Source organism: Manis javanica, chromosome 9 (genome assembly GCF_040802235.1).
Source record: "Manis javanica isolate MJ-LG chromosome 9, MJ_LKY, whole genome shotgun sequence".
Lineage (NCBI taxonomy): Eukaryota > Metazoa > Chordata > Mammalia > Pholidota > Manidae > Manis > Manis javanica.
In genome coordinates, this window is record NC_133164.1 from 73,643,846 (window position 1) to 73,668,053 (window position 24,208).

The window sequence follows — 24,208 nt, forward strand, 5'->3', positions numbered from 1 at the left end:
ATCTGGATGCATGGTATTTCTTTGTCTTGTCTGATTGCTGTGGCTAGGACCTCCAGAACTATGTTGAATAAAAGTGGAGAGTGGGCATCTCTGTCTTGCTCCTGATCTTAGGTGAAAAGCTTTCAGCTTCTCGCTCTTAAGTATGATATTGGCTGTGGGTTTGTCATATATGGCCTTTATTATGTTGAGGTACTTGCCCTCTGTGCCCATATTCTTGAGAGTTTTTATCATGAATGGGAGTTAAATTTTGTCAAATGCTTTTTCTGCATCTATGGAGATGATCATGTGGTTTTTGTCCTTCTTTTTGTTGATGTGGTGGATGATGATGGATTTTCAAATGTTGTACCATCCTTGCATCCCTGTGATGAATCCCACTTGATCATAGTTTATGATCCTCTTGATGTCCTTTTGAATTTGGGTTTGCTAATATTTTGTTGAGTATTTTTGCATCTATGTTCATCAGGCATATTGGTCTGTAATTTTCTTTTCTTGCGGTGTCTTTTCCTGCTTTTGGTATTAGAGTGATGCTGGCTTCATAGAATGAGTTTGGAAGTATGCCCTCTTCTTCTATTTTTGGAAAACTTTAAGGAGAAATGCGTATTATGTCTTCTCTAAATGTCTGATACAATTCAGTGGTGAATCCATCTGGCCCGGGGGGGTTGTTATTCCATAGTTTTTTGATTACTGATTCAGTTTCCTTGCTGGTAACTGATCTGTTTAGATTTTCTGTTTCTTCCTTGGTCAGTCTTGGAAGGTTGTATTTTTCTAGGAAGTTGTCCATTTCTTCTAGGTTTTCTAACTTGTTAGGATATAGATTTTCATAGCATTCTCTAATAACTTTGTATTTCTCTGGAGTCTGTTGTGATTTTTCCTTTCTCATTTCTGGTTCTGTATATGTGTGTGGATTCTCCTTTTCTCTTAATAAGTCTGTCTAGAGGCTTATCTGTTTTGTTTATTTTCTAAAACAACCAGCTCTTGGTTTCACTGATATTTTTCTATTGTTTTATTCTTCTCAATTTTATTTATTTCTTCTCTGATCTTTATTATGTCCCTCCTTCTGCTAACCTTAGGCCTCATTTCTTCTTCTTTTTCCAGTTTCAATAATTGTGACTTTAGATTATTCATTTGAGATTGTTTTTCCTTCTTTAAATAGGCCTGGATTGCTATATACCTTCGTCTTAGAACTGCCTTCACTGCGTCCCACAGAAGTTGGGGCTTTGTGCTGTTGTCATTTGTCTCCATATATTGCTTGATCTCTGTTTTAATTTGGTCATTGATCCATTGATTATTTAGGAGCATGTTGTTAAGCCTCCATGTGTTTGTGAGCCTTTTTTGCTTTCTTTGTACAATTTATTTCTAGTTTTATACCTTTGTGTTCTGAGAAGTTGGTTGGTAGAATTTCAATCTTTTTTAATTTACTGAGGCTATTTCTGTGGCTTAGTGTGTGGTCTATTCTGGAAAATGTTCCATGTGTGCCTGAGGAGAATGTGTATCCTGCTACTTTTGTGTTCTTTTGATGTCTGTTAGGTCCATCTGCTCTAGTGTATTGTTCAGTGCCTCTGTGTCATTCCTTATTTTCTGTCTGTTTGATCTGTCCTTTGGAGTGAGTGGTGTGTTGAAGTCTCCCAAAATGAATGTATTACCACAATGTTTCACATATGTTGGTGCTCCTGTATTGGGTGCATAGATATTTATAATGGTTATATCCTCTTGTTGGACTGCCTCCTTTATCATTATGTAGTGTCCTTCTTTATCTCTTGTTACTCTTTTTGTTTTGAAGTCTATTTTGTCCAATATAAGTACTGCAACACCTCCTTTTTTCTCCCTATGTTTTGCATGAAATATCTTTTTCCATCCCTTCACTTTTAGTCTGTGTATGCATTTCTTTGTGTTTGAGGTGAGTCTCTGGTAAGCAGCATATAAATGGGTTATCCATTCTATTACTTTGTGTCTTTTGATTGATGCATTCAGTCCACTTACATTTAGGGTGATTAGCGAAAGATATGTACTTATTGCCATTGCAAGTTTGGATTCATGCTTACCAATGGTTCAAAGGTAGCTTCTTTACTATCTAACTGTCTAACTTAACTCTTATTTAGCTATTATAAACATAGTGTGATGATTCTTTTTTTCTCTCCCTTTTTACTTTTCCTCCTCCATTTGTTATATGTTAGGTGCTTTATTCTGTACTCTTTTGTGTTTCCTCTGACTGCTTTTGTGAATAGTTGATTTTATTTTTTACCTTTAGTTAGTATTTGGTTAGTCTGCTTTCTTTGCTATAATTTTATTTTCTCTGGTAACATCTCTTTAACCTAGGAGTGCTTCCATCTAGAGCATTTCCTAGAAAATATTCTGTAGAGGTGGTTTTTGGGAGGCAAATTCCCTCAACTTATGCTTGTCTGGAAATTGTTTAATCCCTCCTTCATATTTAAATGATATTCGTGCTGGATACAGTATTTTTGGTTCAAAGCCCTTCTGTATCATTGCATTAAATATATCATGCCATTCTCTGCTGGCCTGTAAGGTTTCTGTTGAGAAGTGTGATGATAGCCTGATGGTTTTCCTTTGTATGTGATCTTTTTTCTCTCTCTGGCTGCCTTTAATACTCTGTCCTTGTCTTTGATCTTTCACATTTTAATTATTATACGTCTTGGTGTTGTCGTTCTTGGGTCCCCTTGTGTTGGAGACCTGTGGGCTTTCATGGTCTGAGAGACTATTTCCTCCCCCAGTTTGGGAAAGTTTTCAGCAATTATTTTTTCAAAGACACATTCTATCCCTTTTTCTCTCTATTCTTCTTGTGGTACCCCTATAATGTGAATATTGTTCCATTTGGATTGGTTACACAGTTCTCTTAATATTCTTTCATTCCTGGAGATCCTTTTATCTCTCTCTGCCTCAGCTTCTCTGTATTCCTGTTCTCTGATTTCTATTCCATTAACGGTCTCTTGCTCCTCATCCAGTCTGCTCTTAAGTCCTTCCAGAGATTGTTTTATTTCTTTTTTCTCCCTCCTAACTTGATCCTTTAGCTCTTGCATATTTCTCTGCAGGTCCATCAGCATGGTTATGACCTTTATTTTGAATTCTTTGTCAGGAAGATTGGTAGTATCTATCTCCCCAGGTCTTCTCTCTGGGGTTGTCTGAGTGATTCTTGACTGGACCAGATTTTTCTCCCTTTTCATGGCAACAGAGGTGGTCATAGGCAGATAGTGTGTATGTCAGCTAGGAGAACAAAGTCCCTTCCTGCTTGCTGGTCACCTTACCCTTCTCCGCTGTCTGTGTCAGTTACCCGCACACAGGGAGCAATCTCTGGGTTAATTCCCTGAGTTTCCACGTGCAGGGCAGCCCTCAGGAGAGCCCAGAGCCCTGCAGGGAGTGGCAGGAGTGCTGGGTGTGTTCTCCTGCAAGAATGGTGCCCCTTTGTGCCTTGCTCTGGCTTCCTCTATGCCTGGCAGCTACACACCAGCAGCAGCCTCTGGGTCCGTCCTGGTTAGCTGTGCCCTGGGAGGAGCCTCTGTGTGGTTGCTGTGGGCTGGGGTCAGTCTCCGGCTGCTCTGCCACTCTGGTGGGTCTGCCGGTTTGCTGGCAGCACCGGCGGGGGGGATGTATGGCAGGCTGCTTGTCGCCGTGAGGGGCTTCAGGACTGGGTTACCTGCCAGGGGGTTGGGGCAACTGAATTTCCTTAGGATTCCCAGCCAGCTGGACTGAGTGTGCCGGGACGATTCTATCCAGCTGTTAAGCCCCTATTCCTTTAAGACTTTCAAAAAGCACCCGCTTTTCTTTTGTCCCAGGGGAGCTGGCTGTGGGGACCTGCTTGCAGTCTCCATCTCGGATTTTGCTTTTCCATTTCTCTAATATCCTATACACTGCAATGTGTGTCTCTGCTCCCTGTGCAGATTACTAGGGCTGGTTATTTAGCAGTCCTGGGCTCCCTCTCCCTCCCCACTCTGATTCTTTTCCTCCTGCCAGTGAGCTGGGGTTGGGGGAGTGCTCAGGTCCCGCTGGGTCGTGGCTTTGTATCTTACCTGTTGCATGAGATGCTGAGTTCTTGCAGATGTAGATGTAGCCTGGCTGTTGGACTGTATCTTCTTGTCTCTCCTTTAGGCATAGTTGTATTTGTTGTATTTTCAAAAATATATATGGTTTCGGGAGGAGATTTCCGCTGCCTTACTCACGCTGCCATCTTGAGCTTCTCTCCTTGGCAGGCTTTTAACATCAACATTCTGCTCCTTATTCTTCCATTTCTTATGGTATGAGATTTGACCCCAATCCTTTTCTGTTGTTCATGTTAAAACAGGTTTTCCTGAACCTCTCAGAGCTGGGAATGGGTCACTGTAGCTTTTCTAGCATTACCATTCTAAATCCCTTCTTCTGTTGTGTTTTACAAAGTGACTTAAAAAACTTATGGCTTCCTATTTTCTAAGATCTGACTCTTTTACTAACTCACTTTTATCTGGACCTTCTGTTTCCCTTGTCACAGTCTGGCTCACTTGGGATTCTTCTCCCAGAAATTTATTTTCACTGTAGGGCTTTGTCCAGAAAGAGGGACTTCAGCCTCTAGTTGCTGAGTCTTAAAACATTGTCATGTGCAAAAGATCCCTTCCATTTGCAGCTGTTCTCATATTGCCTTTCTAAACTCTAGTGATTCATGACTTTGGATTCTGTTCTCAGATACTTCAGTTGTATCACCTCTGCCCTTCTGTTTCCTTCTGCATAAATGCTGATACCATGTGAGTCCTATAGTTGACGAATTAACCAGATCCTGCTTGTATCTGAGAATTCATCACCCAACCTGGTAAATTTTGTCCTTGGGGTTTTGGTTTGGCTGTCCTGGTGACTTTGTTTTATTTTTAATGCTGTGGGAGATTCCAGGAAATTAAAAAATTCACTGAGAAGTTTTATTCAAGAGAATAATAGCATAGGTTTGCATTTTAAAAAGTGCTTTGGAAAAAAAAAGAATGCTTTGGCTATATTGTGGAAAAATTGGTTCAGTGCATAGAAGGAGAACAGTTAGAGAAGGCTATTGTAGTGAACCAGATGAAATGATAGTGGCTTAGTCTAGGATAGTGGCAGTGGAGCTAGGTTTGAATCCTGTTTTGGTAACTCACTGGATGTAAAAGAATGAGAGAGTGAATAGACATGGATGATCTCCCGTAATTGGAGTTCTTGCAACAGTTTGGATGTTTGTACTATATCCTAATGTTGGGAATATTTGTTTCAGAGTAGGTGTGGTATTTTTAGGAGAAGGGGGTAGAAAGGGGTCAGGTATATATTTGTCAGCATTGCTCTTTGAAGCCTTGTAACAGTCTATCCTTTACCTCCACACATTTACACATATTTTAATCCTTCTGGGAATTGTTTTCCCTCATCCTCTGATCATGTCTCCTTCCAGTGTAGAACTAGATTATTAACTTCCGTATGTTAACATTTACTGCGTTTGTATTACTGCTTATGATTACTGTCTTTTCTGCTAGACCAGCTGTTGGCAAACTTTTCTTAAAGGACAATAGTAAATATTTTAGGCTTTGGGAGCCAAGAGACAAGAGTAAGGATATTACATAGACATTTAATGTCGTTTGTAATGTAACCACTTAAAAAATGTAAAAACTGTTCTGTTGGGCCCTACAAAAACATCCCTTGAGATCTGGCCCTCAGGCTGCAGTTTGCTGACCATTGTACTAGACTGGACTAAATTCTCACTTGTCTTCTAGTTACAGGCATATTGCCTGGTGCAAATTAGATGAGTTCAGTAAATTTTTGTTGAATGAGTGAATATTGTACTTAGAATATTTGGAGCTTTGTCAAGTGAGCTGAACTAAAGATATTTGGGAGTGGCATCAAACAGTAATTGAAGACATGAGAGTAGATGAGATTTGGGAAGAATGTAAGGGAGGAGAGGCCTTTTATTGTAACTCAAACAGAGCAGATTGTCACGAGAGACTCAGAGGTACTTGTATCATATGTAGTAGTTAATATCTGTTGCTAATTGATTTCAGCATTTACTCAGATGGTTCTTTTGGATGAATAGGGGCCTTTAACTATTAGAGATAGGTGAGGGTAATAGCTGTTTTTTCTATAAAAATTTTACTATTAGTGAGTTCTAATGAAACAAGCCTTAGACAGAATTCTACTATTTATACAAACATGTATTAGCAAGCAGTCACAGAAAGTCACACAGCTTGTTCAGAGGTTAGCCCTTTTAGATTCTAGACTACCACCTTGGAATAAAATTTCAACTTTAATTCCAAAGGTCTGACTAGAATTAGGTGATAAAGTCCTCCAAGGTGAGACACAGGATCAAAGGGAGGCCTAGACTCAAAAACTTCTCTACAGACAGACTGCAGGGCTTGCCAGATTCTAAACCACAAACAGGTAAGACTAAGACTCAAGGCACCTGTGCAATATTCCCAGTCAGCCACACATCTTGAACAATTCCATTTCAACAATAAAAAATTATTTCCAACGTCTCATACGATTTAAAAAACTGCTAAGTTCAGGTGTTAATATTTGAAGCACTTACTGATATGGGTGCTTCTAATACTAACTAACCTCAGAAGTGTATATTCCTAATTTAGGGAACTTCAGAAATTAACTCACACCTCTATTAATGCTGAGAAATTTAATGCGAATTACAGTATTGGAGTAACTTGATCATGTTTTGAAGGGGTATGCTGCCTGGATCTCTTTTTGTTATATACCATCATCTTATAACACTTCATAAACAATTAAGGGTAATAGTCACTGCAGTGAAAATATCTTTTCTTCTCAGTTCTAGTAACAGTTGAATTAGGTATTGATACAGGCAGATTTTAACAATGGTGCAGCTGAAGTTCTAAACTTCAAGTGAATAATGACAGCTTACAATGTTATCAAATAATACTTCATTAATATTGGTACTTGAAGGTTTCTCAACATTTATTACCATTTTATGTGGTGAATTTATACATAAAGCATTCTGTATTAATAGTAATGAAGTCAGAACACAAATATATTAAGTAGAACATAAAAATAAAAATAGATTCAAGGCTCTTTCTACTGTTGAACTCTGTGATAATAGTTTTATCAGTGCATGATTCCATCACATTAAATGAATGCTACTAATGTGAATTTTGAGTTTTGTTTGCATTTAATATATATATGTATTTAAGTATATATGTGTTTCCATGGGATTTTTTTCCCCCCTGAAAAAAAGATTAATTTATCACTGCAGTTTAAGAAAACTTGACAGAGGTACCGCAACAAAAGAATTATATAATAAAATAATAGTAGTATACTGTATCTAGCAGTGTTTAAAAATAATAATGTACCATGTCCATGTAACCTTTATGTAGCCTTTAAAAATTTAAGGATTTTATTATACTTACATATGTAATAAAATAATCCATCATATCAGTACATCAAGGGGAGAGGGATACCTAATCATTTCAGTAATCCTGGATAAGACATACCTGATAGAGCCTCTTAATAAACTTAAAAGGAACTTTCATTACCTTCTAATTCAAAATATCTATCCCAAACTTATTTTCATGTAGTTTTAAGACCACAATGAGTTATTTTGCTTTTTTAAAGATGAGTCACTTGAAATAAAATTCACTAGTCACAAGCATCAAAAACCAGCTCTGGCTGACCTAAGCAAAACCATAAAGTATTGGAAGAATATGGGGCAGTTCATAGAATGAGTAGGGACACTAGAGAATTGGGAATAGAGTAACTCCAAGATATAGGCATTTTTCACTATCTTGTCCAGATACTTCCTTTGGAAACTAATGTGCTGCTTTTTTTTTTTTTTTTTTTTCACTTTGCTCACGGATCAGAATTATGGGGGAATCAGTTCATTTGGCTTAGTGTGAATCTTCTGCCCTGCGTAAACTAGGAGAGAGTGAGATACTTTAATAGGCAGTTCCATCAAGACTGTATACAATGTAGAATACATAATTTCCTGAAAAAACCTGTGTACAGTTGGGAAAGAAGAATGGGTTCTAGGCAGTCAAGCTCAACCCTTCCACTCCTCACACAATCAAGAGATACCCAGTAAAATAGACAGGAGTTTTGGCTTTTTAACCTCCTGTAGTTTATCATTTTAAAGTCTAAAACTGATCAATCCTTAAGAATAAATTACTTCTAAAAAGTTTTTGAATCTTAGGTGCCTGAGAATATAATTTGTGTACTAGCAGTGTATCGGTATTCAGATAACTTAGTAATCTTTATTTTTCTTCTTAGACAATGCGAAGACACAGAAATGAAGTGACAGTTGAACTGCGAAAGGTAAGAGTGATTGCATTTAATGAAAAGTAATTTGGATATTTTTTGATGTTGAAATTCTATATAATTTCGATAATGAAACTGCTGGAAAAAAAAAGGAAAATAATGAAAAATTAGTGCCCATCCCACTAATAAACTATACTGCATAATAATATATCATTAAGTAATTTATAATGGTATATATTTATAATAGCTTCCATTTATTGATACAGTAGATAACTGTGTGAAGTACTTAGTGCCATCACTGAAATTCTCACATCTGAAGTTAGACACTCATGTATTTTAATATCCTCTTTCTGTGGGCTGTTTGCTAGGCAGAATTCCTCTACCTTCCTCATGTAGAAGTCGTACATACTTGTTAAAGATACTGTAGAAAAATAAAAATGGAATAACCTTTTATCTTACCAGTTAAATGCAACTGCTGTTAAAATTTATAGTTTCTCTTCCATGAATTTTGGAGGACTTTAGAGTTTTCATCAGATTGTGGTTTCATCAGTCACATATTATTTGAAGCAAATATTTCAATTGCCAATGAAGAAAATGCACATAATTAACTCTTTCTAAATATATGCATTAAAAAAAATAAATTTGAAACTTCCAAATCTTTGGCTTAGATCCTTTTCTTGATTTAATTCACTTGTGGAACTCCTGTATTAAATTACCATCTTGAAACCTCTCAGTTTTAAAAAGAAGGAATGTCTTGATTTTGAGAATACATACTCTCAGTGAGTCACTAGAACTAAAATAGACCTATGCATTTATTTACTTAGTAAGTACTTACTTAATACCCACTTTGTGTCATGATTTTTTCCCTGGTATCAATGCTGTGCTTATTGGTATAGTATATAGTTCCTGAAATCCATTCCCCTGTACCTGCTTTTTAAATAAATTTGATAAATTTATTTGTTAATTAACTTGTTAATTCACAGTGTTCTTTAAACTCCTTAACCCCTTCATGATACTTACAGATTAATAGCAGTGATTTGGCAATCATATTTTCATGTTTTTCCAGATCCTTTGGTCATTTGGACCAGAGAAGTGAACAAAGCCTTAGCTTAATAAAGTGAGTCAAGTGAGCTCCTCACCAACCTAAAAACTTTGGACTTAGCTTCCTGCTTTTTTTTTGACAAGTGAGAAAGCTTTAGAAAGTACACACTTAAAGAAAGGAAAGTGTGGGCATCCTCAGCGAGGAGGTGCACTGAAAATTTGGGGATTCTGTCTTTTAAGGCATTTAAGAAAGGGGCAAAGGGAAGAGGGGAGGTTATTGGGCATAGGCTTGATTTGTGGTCTCAAGATGCTTATCTCTGGTGAGAGACACCATGTCTCCTTTCATTTATATTCAGTCCTCCAGATAATCTTGATAAATAAACCCAACACAAGGGTTTCATTGATCCTGTTTTCCTGCAAGATTGGTTATCCTCAAAGAGTGGGGACATACCGGTTAAGACTGCCTGCCCTGCCTTAAGGTAGGCTGTTGGGCTATTGTCTGATTACCAGAGAATATGTTACAAATCTTATTTCTCAACTCTCTGTTTTTTTGTTTTTGTTTTTGTATCATTAATGTACAGTCACATGAGCATCATTGTGGTTACTAGATTCCCCCCATTATCAAGTCCTCACCACGTACCCCATTACAGTCAGCTGTTAGTCCATTCTTGGGTTCTGTGAGTCTGCTTCTGTTTTGCTCCTTAGCTTCCTTCTTTTATTCTTTTTACTTTTTATTCATATATAACATATATATATATATACACACACACACACGTATATATATATATAGCCAACATCTTGAGCATGCAGCTAGATAAATTTTCACAAAGTAAACACTTCTGTGCAACCAGTTCCTGAATCAAGAAAGAGAACATTACCTGTATTCCAGGGCCCCTTCCCAATTACGTCTCCCCCAAAGGTAACCATTATCCTCATTTCTAATACTGTAGATTATTTTGCATATTGTGAATTTATACAAATAGAGAGGTGTGTGTTCTTTTGTGGCTGGTTTTTCATTCATCATGTGAAGCTCATTCTCCTTCACTGAGACAATAGGAGTAAAACTGGAATTAAGTAATTAGTAATTTATTGTCATCTGTTAACATTACACTAGCTATCCCCTGATGTGGCCCTTTGCTTTCTCTTAACCTTTAATGCTTGAAATATAATTCTAAAAATTTTTTATTGGTCCTGGCATTATTCAGAATCCACCCCTTGTTTTAAAAAGCTTTTTAGCCCTTCTAATATATTTGTTGAATCTAAGCTATTCACCTATGTTTATATTTGATTATTTGTTCCTCCTCGTATAGTTTTGCTGCCTTCTATATTTAACTTAGAGAATTAAAAATTCTTGCTTGTAAGAGCACATCTTTTTTAAAATTCACCTTGGTTACCTTAGAGACCTCTTATCTTTTTTTTTTTTTCTAGATAACATTATTTTCTTTCCTATTATTTTGATCATTTCCTGAAAATCCTTGTAGGAGTACCAAAAGGGAAACTAACTAAAGACATCTCAAGCAGTTCTTTATTTCACACTTCAGAATTCCTTGAGTAAGCGGCAGAAAATGACCCCTTTCTGAAGTGAAGTTTAAACTTCAGACAAAGCTTAATTGATTTTGATATGATTCTACAGAGGTGCGGAAAGCCTTTCAAGAGAAGGTTCCTCCACTCCTTATGGTCCAAGTGTCTGTCTCTCATTCCAAACTTGCTATCTCTATAACTCCATTGAGGAGAAAATCACAGCATTGTTATTATCAACATTGAGATTCTTCAAAACACAAGAAAAGAAAGCTAGTCCCCAGAGTTTCATAGGTGAGCTCTATCCATTTCTACTAAATTGTAAGCTTCTAAAGTGAAGGTAATAGCCCATACTGTTCCCCACACACTTTCCTCCCCCATCCCAAATATTGCCAAGTCTCTCTCCCAGAGACTAGATTCTGGACATCTGAATGGTATTCATTAAATGCAGATATTTAAAAATTAAATCGAATTATGATGTTTTAAAATTTTACTTATATTTAAATCATTTATTAAATTTTTTTTCATTTATTAAAGTTTTAAGAAAAGCACTTTAGATATAGAGCAGTGCTACTCAAAAGCCCTAATCTGTGACAAGTTAAGGAGCTTGTGTCAAAATATTAAGGCACTGCTTTCTTTACCAAGAAAGTTTTTCTGCCTAAGTAAATAAATAACTAAACTAAATGGTGTGTTTAGTTTCATAGTTGATTTCTTGCACAGGCTCCTTATGTTATAACAGATATTTTGAGGACTTTCAGCGAAAGACCATACTTTGAACACGGATAACTGATATGTCAAATTGAAGGTGAGATCTACTTTTAATATGTACTGTTTTTCTGGCCTCAAACTTTGTCTTCTTTTACCTCATTGATCTCTTACTTTCCTATTTAAATAGGCCCTTATTCATCAATACTTATACAAGTCTTCTGTTTTATATCATATTGTAAACAGAGTTATGTAGGAATTGAATAACTTGCCTAAAATCACATAGCTGATGAATGACAGACAGAGCAGAGATTTTAACCATTATGCTGTAATGCCTCTCAGTATAAATGTTAAGTGGAAATGCCTCATTAGTTGAAAATTAGGCCCAAACCTGGCATTTTTAACTTTGGCATGTTTTATTAAATTTGATATAATCTTCTCTTGATGATTGATCAATCAGATACGCAAGAGGACTTTATTGTCATTAGATCTGGGGGTGGGGGCAGTTTAAGTTCTTACATAAAGAAGAACACCTCCTAAATGCTCCACCTGACTGATAAGATCCAGTACTTATTTTAATTGTTTGACTTTTTAGTAAGTATCTATTTTCTAAAAATAGCCTAAATTCCCCCTATTAATATGCTAAGGAAGAAAAATCATATATCAATATCAGCTGATGCAGGAAAAACATTTGACAATATCCAAATGCATTCCTGATAAAACTCTCAAAAAATTAGAGAAATAAAGGGGAATTACCTCAACTTGATAAAGAGCATCAGCAGAAAACCCACAGCCGGCATCATAGTTAATGGTGAAAGACTTTCCCCTTTAGATTTGGGAACAAGTCAAAGATGTCCATTCTCACTGCTCTTATTTAACATAGTGCCAGAAGTTTAGCCAGTGCCGTTAAGTCAAGAAAAAGAAAGAAAAGGTATATAGTTTGGAAAGGAAGAATAAAATGGTCCCCATTTGTAGATATGCTTGTCTATAAAGAAAACCCCAAAGAATCCATACAAAAAGAGCTCTTAGAACTAATAAGTGAGTTCAGCAAGGTCACAGAATACAAGATCAGCATAGAAGAATCAATCACTTATATACACACTAACAGTGAACATACAGAAACCAAAATTAAAAGCAGTATCATTTATAGTCACTCCAAAGAAAATAAATTACTTTGGAATACATTAACAAAACATGTATAGGATGTGTATGCTGAATATTATAAAATGCTGATGAAAGATCAAAAAAGACTTAAGTAATTGGAGAGGTACATACTTTAATCCTAGATTGGAAGATTCAACATAGTAAACATGCCTATTCTCTAATCAATTTATTGGCTTAATGAATTTCTTATCAAAATGCCACCAATATTTTTTGTAGATACATACAAGCTTATTCTAAAGTGTATATGGAAAGGCACTGGAAGAGCTAAAATAATCCAGACAAAGAATAAAATAGGAGCAGTTGCTCTACCCAATATTAAGGCTTAAAGAATAGCTACAGTAATGTGTACTTCATGGTATTGATGAAAGGATGGACACTTAAATCAATTTAACAGAAGATAGAACCCAGAAATAAACCTACACAGATACACTCCACTGATTTTTGGCAGAGGTGCAAAACTAATTCAGTGGAGGAAGAATAGCCTTTTCAGTAAATGATGCTAGAGCAATTGGACATCTAAAGGCAAGAGAAACCCTCAGCCCAAATCTGACACCTACAAAAACACAAAATGGATCTTTAGACTTAAATGTAAAACCTAAAACTATAAAACTTTTAGGAAAGACATGGAGGATAAAAGGAAAGTTATACCTTCATAAATTAAATTTTTTTGCTTTATCAAAGCCCATATGAAGAAGACGAAAATACAGACAAGAGACTGGAAGGAAACCACATATCCACTATAGAACTAGTATCAGCATCTGTAATGAACTCTTAAATCTTAAACTCAACAGTAAAAAAAATTCCAATTAGAAAATGGGCAAAAATATAAAGAGACATTTCATTGAAGGGGATAAACAGATGGCAGTCATCATTACAATGATGATTAATGCATCATTAGTCATCAGGGAAATACAGATTAAAACCAACTAAGCATATTTGAGAACAGCTAAAATAAAAAATAGTGGTCACACAAAATACTGGTGAGGGTGCAGAAAAACCAGATTAGTCATATGTTGCTGGTGGGAATATAAAATGGTAGACACTCTGGAAAACATGCAACTACCATTCAACCCACCGATCACATTTGAACACACTCCTGATTTTTTATCCCAGAGATAAGAAAACTGGTGTTGATACAAAAACTGGACATGAATGTTTCTGGTAACTTTATTTTGAAATAGCCAAATTCTGGAAACAGTCTAGGTGTCCAAGTAAATGGTTAAATGATGGTATGTCTACACCGTGAAATACCACTTAGCAATAAAAAGGTTCAAACTTGGTAGAAACAACTTGTCTAAATTGCCAGAGAATTACGCTGGGCAAAACTCATCACAAAAATGTTTTATATTATATGATTTTGTTTGCATAAAATGTTTTGAAATTATAAAATTTTTTAAATGAAGGACAAAAATAGTAGTTACCAGGGGTTAGATATGGAGGCATTGGAGATGAGAGGGAGGTAGTCAGCTGATAAAAGGGCAGTAGGAGGGTATCTTCTGTTTCTGTTCAGTATTTGACTATAATGGTGATACGTGGACCTATACAGGTGATAAAATTATATAGAATTTAATACACATAAATACATACTATGAATGCAAGACAAGAAATCTAACATCAGTGGATTGTATCAATGTCACTGTCATTGTGATGTAATACTACAGTTTTACAAAATGTTACAATTTGGGGAAACTGGGAAAAGTATACAAGGAATTTTTGTATTGTAACTGCATATGAATTTATAATTATTTCAATAAAAAATTCAATTAAAAAAGCCCTGAATTAGTAAATTAAAAAAACAAAAAAAGCAGCCATTTGGTAAGATTAGTAAGTGATCCTGAAAGGAAAATAATTTGTGTGAGTTTGTCTGATTTTTACATGATTAATGAACTAGTAGTTTTGTGAAGAGACATTTCATTGAAGGGTATATACAGATGGCAATCATCATTACAATGATGATTAATGCATCATTAGCCATCAGGGAAATACAGATTAAAACCAACTAAGCACATTTGCTTTTTAATTTTTAATCAAAGTACAACAAATTGAGTTGAGTTCCCAAAATGTAAATTTAACATATAAAACTCATGGGTGGAGAGCCATGTAACTACCCAGCAGTCATGTCATTTCATAAATGTTAATATTAAGGGAGACGTGTATCTTCTGAGCATTTTGTTTTTCTTATTTAGAAGCATTTCGATGCAATCAGAGTTGGGTTACTTCTAAAGGAAAGCCATCAGTAGAATATATTTAAGAAACACTCTCTGTAGTCACAACCTGGGTTCAAACCTTAACTGATATTTTCTAGCAATATAATTTAATTGAACCAGGTTTCCTGTCCCCATTTACTCATCTGTAAAATTAAAGGTTTTAATTTTACAGGAACTAAAAGTATTTAAGACAATGAGGTATTATTGAAAAAACAAATTCAGTTATTTCAAGTTTGAAATGAGGCTGGGAAGTATTTAGTCTTTGATATGTGTAAGAAGTGAACATTGACTTGTTCCACAAATTTAGGTATAGAATTGCAAGCCACCTTTTTCAAGATGGAAAGAGAAATTTGGGAGTAAAAAAGAATTTCATATACAGATTAATAACCTAGAATTTGTTAACTTAAGAAAGGTTGATATACAGCATTAATTGCAGGTGTGCAGCATAATGATTGCCCACTTTTATACATTACAAAATGCTCACCACAATAAATGTAGTTACCATCTGTCACCATACAGAATAATTACAATTTTACTGGCTCTATTCCCTATGCTGTACATTTCATCCCTGTGACTTACGTATTTTATAATTGAAAGGAAGTTTGTACCTCTTTATCCCCTTCACCTATTTTGTCCATGCCCCCAGCCCACTCAGCCCTTATGGCAAGTTTATTCATTGTATTTATTAGTCTATTTCTGTATTGTTGGTTCATTTGCTTTATTTTTTAAGATTCCACATATAAGTGAAATATGGTATTTCTCTGTCTCACATAAAAAATATATATTAGGTAGAGGCATAAGAAATCATCTGTAATGATTTTGACCTACAAAGTAGAAATTCCGTAATGTCAATCTGATAGAAATAGAAGATACAAAAAGGTATTAATACATCAATAATAGATTTTTTAAGGAATCAAAGAAGTGGATCTAATTTCTGTGTGTTTGTGTGTATCTGAAAACAAGGTGGGTGTTGAAACTTGACTAGTTCCCATATCCTATGAACTCCCCTCCCACCTAACAAAACAAAGTGATACCTTCTATACATGCTGAATTTGTTCAAGTCTAGTCTCTACGAGGGTAAAAATGTCTAGACAGTCAAGCAAAAGAACAGTTTGAGTTACTGGGTTTGATGAAGCCTCCTTTACTGATTAATCAGATCACCAGAAACCTACCCAGGGATTAGCTTTCCTTGGCTTGTATATATTTTTTAAGAATAAAGTATGTTTTTCATATTCTAGGATATTTTTGCCTATGTTAGGAAGTTTGAAAGTCAAATGCAGGGGTTGTAACTTAAGAAGCTACAATAACTCTAAACTTCTAAATGCCTAATAACATATGTCCAAATATATATCAAGCAAAATTTCACAGAATTACAAGGATATATTTGCCAATGACATAATCATTGTAAGAGATTTTCTTGTCAGTAACAAACATACTAAGAGATAGAAAAGTTAAATAACTTAATTTGTAAGTGTCATCTAATAAACATGTATAAAACCCCATGAATATTTGAAAATTGGTTTTGTGGTAATATAAAGCTATACTTTTCGAACTGTGCACTGAAGTACCATGAGACTCCCTAGTGTACTCAAAGAGACACCTTGGTGGGGAGAAACACAGTGACATTTAATATCTTTCAGATATCATAGAACTACTTGAGGTCATTCATAATTTAAACATTAGGTCACATTGCATTCCTTTCCATTACATATTTTGTCTAGTGAAATAAAATTGTTTTCTCTCAATTTATATTTCTTTACCCACAAATGACTATGAAGTTGTTTGGACCTAACTACTTCATAAAGAAAACTGTGAGGTATTTCCTTTGGCTTACACTCTGCACTCAAAAAGTTCAGGAAACTCTGGTAAAAGCAAATGTCAGCTAATTTCAGAGTGCTGTACAGATTGTCTCCTGATCAAAACATAAATAAATTAGAATCATTTAACTTTTTAAGATAGTTAAAAATGTCTCTTCATTGCGAAAAAATTAAAGCATCTCTAAACACCTTGGGCATCAAGGAAATAATCACAGCAATTAGGAATAACTAGAAATGAACAATAGGGAAAATATATGTCAGCCTGTGAAAGACAGTTAAAATGGCACTTCATAAGATAAATTTATAGTATGTAGAGAGGTGGAACAAATAGGAATTTAAAAGATATGTTGATTTATATGTCGTACAAGTTTAAAAATATTAGTATATTGAGAGATTAAAGATGGCCACATGAGAGGTGAGAGAGAAACCTCCTGCCAAAACCACAAATAATATGAAAATGGAGTTAATACAACTAATCCTGAAAGAGCAACAGGAAAGAAGGCTGCACCAAAATGCATATACCTGGAGAAAAGAACAGATCTCACAGAACAGGGTAACATACCAAAGCTGTGATGTGGTGGGACCCAAGCCCTTCCCCCACCCCAGCTCACTAGAGAGAGGAAAGGAAGCAGAGCGGGGAGGTGATGTAAGCCTAGGGCTGCTGAACACCCAGACCTACAGATGTGCTCTGGGAGCATGAACCTACATTGCATGGTGCTCTAGAGATTAGTGGAGTTGGAAAGCTAGGACAGGTAGAATACTTGGAGAGACTGAGATTTTAGCACTTGTGGAAAACGGATCCACATGCAGCCACTCTGGGACAAAAGAAAGGTGGGCAGTCTGAGAGACTTACTAACAGCGAGAGGGCTGCTAGGGCTGCTAAAGGGGCAAGGATTGCACAGAGCTTACTGCTCAGGAGAAAGGACAGGTGGACAAAATTGGGCATACTCTGCCCAGCAGGTGGACTTTCAGGAGCTTCAGGTGCTTCATCCCCCTGACTGGCTGTGCAACTCCGAGGCCCCACACCAAATGCAGAACACTGCAGCCGGGAAGCAGGAGAGAGCTCTTCCTCCCGCCCCCCAAGGAACCAGCACTGCTCCCCTGCAACCCCTGACGTTGCTTCAGAGTCTGAGCAGCACCAAAGAGTAGAGCTTCTGGACACTAGAGAGCTCCACATACAAATATGAAATGTGAAAGGACCCTGGTTCAAGCCAAAATCCCACAAACACCAGAAATAGGGCCAAATGAAACTGAACTCATCAATCTTCCTGAAAGAGATTTCAAAAGAAAAATCATAAATATGCTCATGGAGGTACAAAAACATATTCAAGAACTTAGGGAAGAATTCAGGAATGAGATTTAATCATTCAAGAATACATGATCAGAAATGAAACATACAATGGAGGGATTTAAAAGATTAGATGAAGAAGACAAGATGGTAAGTGAAATAGAAATTAGATAAAAGGAACACAAAAAGCTGAGACACAGAGAGAAAAAAGAATCTCTAGGAATGAAAATAGAGAACTGTGTGATCAATCCAAACAGAACAATATTTGCATTTATAGGGGTACCAGAATAAGAAGAAGAGAGAAAAGGGGGTAGAAAGTGTCTTTGAGGAGGTAATTGCTGAAACTTCCCCAATCTGGGGAAAGAGATAGTCTCTTAGGCTATGGAGGTGCACAGACCTCCCAACACAAGGGACTCAAGGAAGACAACACCAAGACGTATAATAATTAACATGACAAAGATCAATAATAAGGACAGAATATTAAAAACAGCCAGATAGAGAGAAAAAATCACATACAAAGGAAAACCCATCAGGGTATCATCAGACTTCTCAACATAAACCTTACAGGCCAGAAGGGAATGGCATGGTATATTTAATGCAATGAAGCAGAAGGGCCTCAAACCAAGAATACTCTACCTGGTACAATTATCATTTAAATTTGAAGAACGGATTAAATAATATCCAGATAAGCAAAAGCTGAATTTACATCCCACAAACCATCTCTACAGTGTATTTTGGAGGGATCGCTCTAAATGGAAGTGCTCCTAAGGCTAAATAGCTGTCACCAGAGGAAATAAAACTACAGTAAAAAAAAGTAGAAAAATTAATTACTAAGCACATGGAAAATCAAATCAGCTATCCCCAAAGTCAGTCAAGGGATAGAGAAAGAGTACAAAATATGATACCTAATATATAAAGAACAGAGGAGGAAGAAAAAGGAGGGGAAAAACAAAAAGAACCCTCCTCACTAGCATACTAAGTGAGTTAAGATAAACTGTTAGATAGTAAGAAAGTTACCCTGAACCTTTGGTAACCATGAATCTAAAGCCCACAGTGGCAATAAGTACATACCTATCGATAATCACACTAAATGTAAATGGTGTGAATGCAACAATCAAAAGGCATAGAGTCACTGAATGGATAAAAATCAAGACCCATCTGTATGCTGCTTATAAGAGATTCACTTCCAACCCAAAGGCATACAGACTAAAAGTGAAAGGATTCAAAAAGATATTTCATGCAACTAATAGGGAGAAAAAAGCAGGAGTTGCATGCAGTACTTGTATCAGACAAAATAAACTTGAAAACAAAGAAAGTAAAATCAGACATGGATATTACATAATGATAAAGGTGTGATTCCAACACGAGGATATAACCATCATTAATATCTATGCACTGAACATAGGAGCACCTACACATGGGAAACAAATAGTAACAGAATTAAAGGGGGAAAAAGAATGCAATGCATTCATTTTATGAGACTTCAACACACCACTCACTCCAAAGGACAGATCAACCAGACAGAAAGTAAGGATGCAGAGGCACTGAACAACACAATAGAATAGATGGACCTAACATATCTACAGAACACTCCACCCCAGAGCAGCAGGATACAAATTCTTCTCAAGTGCACATGGAACATTTTCAAGTATAGATCATATATAGACCATAAAATGCCTCAGTAAATTCAAAAAGATTGAAATTGTACAAACCAGCTTTGCAGACCACAAAGGTATGAAATTAGAAATAAATTACACATAAAAAACAAAAAAGCCCACAAACACATGGAGCATTAACAACATGCTCTCAAATAATCAATGGATGAAAGACCAAATAAAAACAGGTCAAGCAATATATAGAGACAAATAACAACAATTCTACACCACAAAATCTGTGTGATGCAGCAAAAGCCATGCTAAGAGAGAGGTACACAGCAATACAGGCTTACCCCAGGAAAGAAGAACAATCCCATGTGAACAGTCTGAATTCAGAATTAACGAAACTAGAAAAAGAAAGGATGAGGCCCAAAGTCAGGAGAGTGAGGAACATACTAAAGATCAGAACATAAATAAATAAAATCGAGAATAAAACAATAGAAAGAATCAATGAAAGCAGGAGCTGGTTCTTCGAGAAAATAAACATATTAAACCTCTAGGCAGACATCTCAAGAAAAAAAGTCTACAGACATAAACAGAATCAGAAATGAGAAAGGGAAAATCACTACAGACGCCACAGAAATACAAAGAATTGTGAGAGAATACTATGAAATATTATATGCTAAAAACTGGATAACGTAGAAGAAATAGACAACTTTCTAGAAAAATACAACCTTCCAAGGCTGACCCAGGAAGAAACAGAAAATCTGAATAGACCAAATAACAGCAATGAAATTGAATTAGTAATAAAAAAACTACCTAAGAACAAAACCCTTGGGACAGATGGCTTCACCACTGAATTTATCAAACATTTATTGAAGACCTAATACCTATCCTCCTTAAAGTTTTCCAAAAAGTAGAAGATGAGAGAATACTTGCAAACTCATTCTATGAGGCCAGCATCACTCTATAACTAAAATCAGTTAAAGATAGAACAAAAAAAGAAAAGAAAATTACACAACAAAATCCCTGATGACATAGATGCAAACTTCTCAACAAAATATTAGCTAATCAAATTAAAAAATACATCAAAAAGGTCATCCATCATGATCAACTAGGATTTATTCCAGGGATGCAAGGATGATACAAACCTTTGAAAAATCCATCAACATCATCCACCACACCAACAAAAAGAAGGACAAAAACCACATGATCATCTCCATAGATGCTGAAAAGACATTTGACAAAATTCAACATCCATTCATGATAAAAACTCTCAACAAAACAGGTATAGAGGGCAAGTACCTCAACATAATAAAGGCCATATGTAACAAACCCACAACCAACATCATACGTAACAGCTAGAAGCTGAAAGCTTTTCCTCAACGATCAGGAACAAGACAAGGATGCTCACTTTTCCCACTTTTATTCAGTATAGTACTGGAGGTCCTAGCCACATCAATCAGAGAACACAAAGAAATAAAGGCATCCAGATCAGCAAGGAAGAAGTTAAACCATCAGTGTTTGCAGATGACATAATATTGTACATAAAAATCCTAAGAATCCACTCCAAAACTACTAGAACTAATAACTGAATTCAGCAAAGTTACAGGATACAAAATCAATGCACAGAAATCCATTGCATTCCTATACATTAACAATGAACTAGCAGAAATAGAAATTGGGAAAACAATTCCATTCACAATTGCATCAAAAATAATGAAGTATGTAGGAATAACCCTAAACAAGGAAGTGAAAGACTGATATCCTGAAAACTGCAAGTCAGTCATGAGAGAAATTGAAGATATCAATAAATAGAAATACTTCCCATGCTCTTTGGAAGGAAGAATTAATATTTTCAAAATGACCATCCTGCCTAAAGCAATCTACAGATTGAATGCAAGCCTTATCAAAATACCAACAGGTTAAACTCAAAATGGATCAAAGACCTGAATGTAAGTCATGAAACCATAAAACTCTTAGGAAAAAACAGGCAAAAATCTCCTGGACATAAACATAAGCAACTTCTTCACGTACATATCTCCCCGGGCAAGGGAAACAAAAGCAAAAATGAACAAGTAGGACTATATTAAACTGAAAAGCTTCTGTACAGCAAAGGACACCATCAGCAAAACAAAAAGACATTCTCCAGTATGGGAAAGTATATTCATAAATGACATATCCGACAAGGGGTTGATATTCAAATTATATAGAGAGCTCATGCACCTCAACAAACAAAAAGCAAATAAGCCAATTAAATTAATGGGCAGAGGACCTGAACAGAGACTTCTCCAAAGAAGAAATTCAGATGGCCAACAGGCACATGAAAAGATGCTCCACATCACTAATATCAGGGAAAGGCAAATTAAAACCATAATGAGATATCACCTCACACCAGTAAGAATGGCCACCATCCAAAAGACAAACAACTACAAATGTTGACGAGAATGTGGAGAAAGCGGAACCCTCCTACACTGCTGGTGGGAATGTAAATTAGTTCAACCATTGTTGAAAGCAGTATGGAGGTTCCTCAGGAAACTCAAAACAGAAATACCATTTGACCCAGGAATTCCACTCCTAGGAATTTACCCTAAGAATGCAGGAGCCCAGTTTGAAAAAGATATATGCACCCTTATGTTTATCACAGCACTATTTACAATATCCAAGAAATTGAAGCAACCTTAGTGTCCATCAGTAGATGAATGGATAAAGAAGATGTGGTACATACACAGAATGGAATATTATTCAGCCATAAGAAGAAAAGAAATCCTACCATTTGCAACAACATGGATGGACCTAGAGGGTATTATGCTCAGTGAAATAAGTCAGGCGGAGAAAGACAAGTATAAAATGATTTCACTCATGTGTGGAGTATGAGAACAAAGAAAAAACTGAAGGAACCAAACAGCAGCAGAATCACAGAACCCAAGAATGGACTTAACAGTTACCAAAGGGAAAGGGACTGTGGAGGATGAGTGAGAATGGAGGGAGAAGATGGAAAAAGGGGTATTACAATTAGCATACGTAATGTACCAGCGGGAGGGATACAGGGAAGGCAGTATAACACAGAGAGACAAGTAGTGATTCTATAGCATCTTACTATGCTGATGGACAGTGACTGTAATGGGGTATGTGGTGGGGAGTTGATAATAGGGGAGGTCTAGTAACCAAATATTGCTCATGTAATTGTACATTAATAGTAGCAAAAAATAAATAAAATAGTAAAGCTACCATATGAACAACTCTGAGCCAGTCTGCTGGAGGCTTAGGCTGCATGGAGGACAAGCACTGTCCCAGATGACAGAACTTGTTTGAGACCACCTTAGATCATGTTTTCACCAACATACCAGCTGACCAGAAATGAATGAGCGTGGCAGATTTCAGTGAAACTAGCTCCAACCAGAGGAACCACTCTTTCAACCCACAGAATTATCTCAATAAAATGACTACTCTTTTAAGCCACTCAGTCATGGAGTGGTTTATTATACAACTAAGTAATATACTAATATTTTTTAATTTTTTAAATTAAGGTACATATACACATTTGAATATTATTCAGCCATAAGAAGAAAACAAATCTTACTATTTCCCCAGTTCTGTTCCCTTTGGTAACTGTTAGTCATTTGTTCTTCTTTTTCTAGTTTTGTTAATTGTGAGGTTAGACTGTTCATATGGGATTGTTCTTCTTTCCTGAGGTAAGCCTATATTGCAGTATGCTTTCCTCTTAGTATCGCCTTCACTGTGTCCCACAGATTTTACGGTGTTCAATGATTGTTGTCATTTTTTATTGCCTAATCTCTGTTTTTATTTCATCATTCATGCATTGGTTATTTAGGAGCATGTTGTGAAGCCTCCATGTGTTTGTGGGGTTTTTTCATTTTCTATGTGTAATTTATTTCTAGTTTCATACCTTTGTGGGCTGAGAATTTTGTTTGTACAATTTCAGTCTTTTTGAATTTACTGAAGTTCTTTTTGTGGCATAATATATGATCTATTCTTGAAAATGTTCCATGTGCACATGAGAAGAATGTATATTCTGCTATTTTGGGGTGTAGAGTTCTGTAGGTGTCTGTTAGTCCCATCTTTTCTAATGTGTAGTTCAGTGCCTCTGTGTCCTTACTTATCTTCTGTCTGGTTGATCTGTCCTTCAGAGTTATTGGAGTTTTGAAGTATCCTAGAATGAATGCATTGCATTCTATTTCCTCTTTTAATTCTGTTAGTCTTTGTTTCTCATATGTAGGTGTTCCTGTGTTGGGCGCATAGATATTTATAATGGTTATATCTTCTTTTTGGATTGACCCCTTTATCATTATGTAATGTTCTTCTTTGTCTCTTGTGACTTTCTTTGTTTTGAAGTCTATTTTGTCTGATAACAGAACTGCAACTCCTGCTTTTTTCTCCATATTATTTCCATGAAATATCTTTTTCCATCCCTTCACTTTAAGTCTGTGTATCTCTTTGGGTTTAAAGTGAGTGTATTGTAGGCAGTATACAGATGGGTCTTGTTTTTTTATCCATTCAGTGACTCTGTGTCTTTTGATTCGTGCATTCAGACCATTTACATTTAGGGTGATTATCGATAGGTATGTACTTATTGCCATTGCAGGCTTTGGATTCGTGGTTACCAAAGGTTCAATGTTAACTTCCTTACTATCTAATAGTCTAACT

The 24,208-nt window shown here is 36.0% G+C and overlaps 1 protein-coding gene across 1 annotated transcript in view; it reads left to right on the forward strand.

Moving 5' to 3' along the window:
* The window catches only part of KPNA3 (karyopherin subunit alpha 3), a 117,519-nt gene that overhangs the window by 56,847 nt on the left and 36,464 nt on the right, over positions 1 to 24,208 (forward strand). Inside the window, exon 2 of the mRNA XM_017679834.3 lies at positions 8,218 to 8,262. Within this exon, the coding sequence (XP_017535323.1) occupies positions 8,218 to 8,262 (45 nt within the window). The remainder of the gene's footprint in view (positions 1 to 8,217; positions 8,263 to 24,208) is intronic.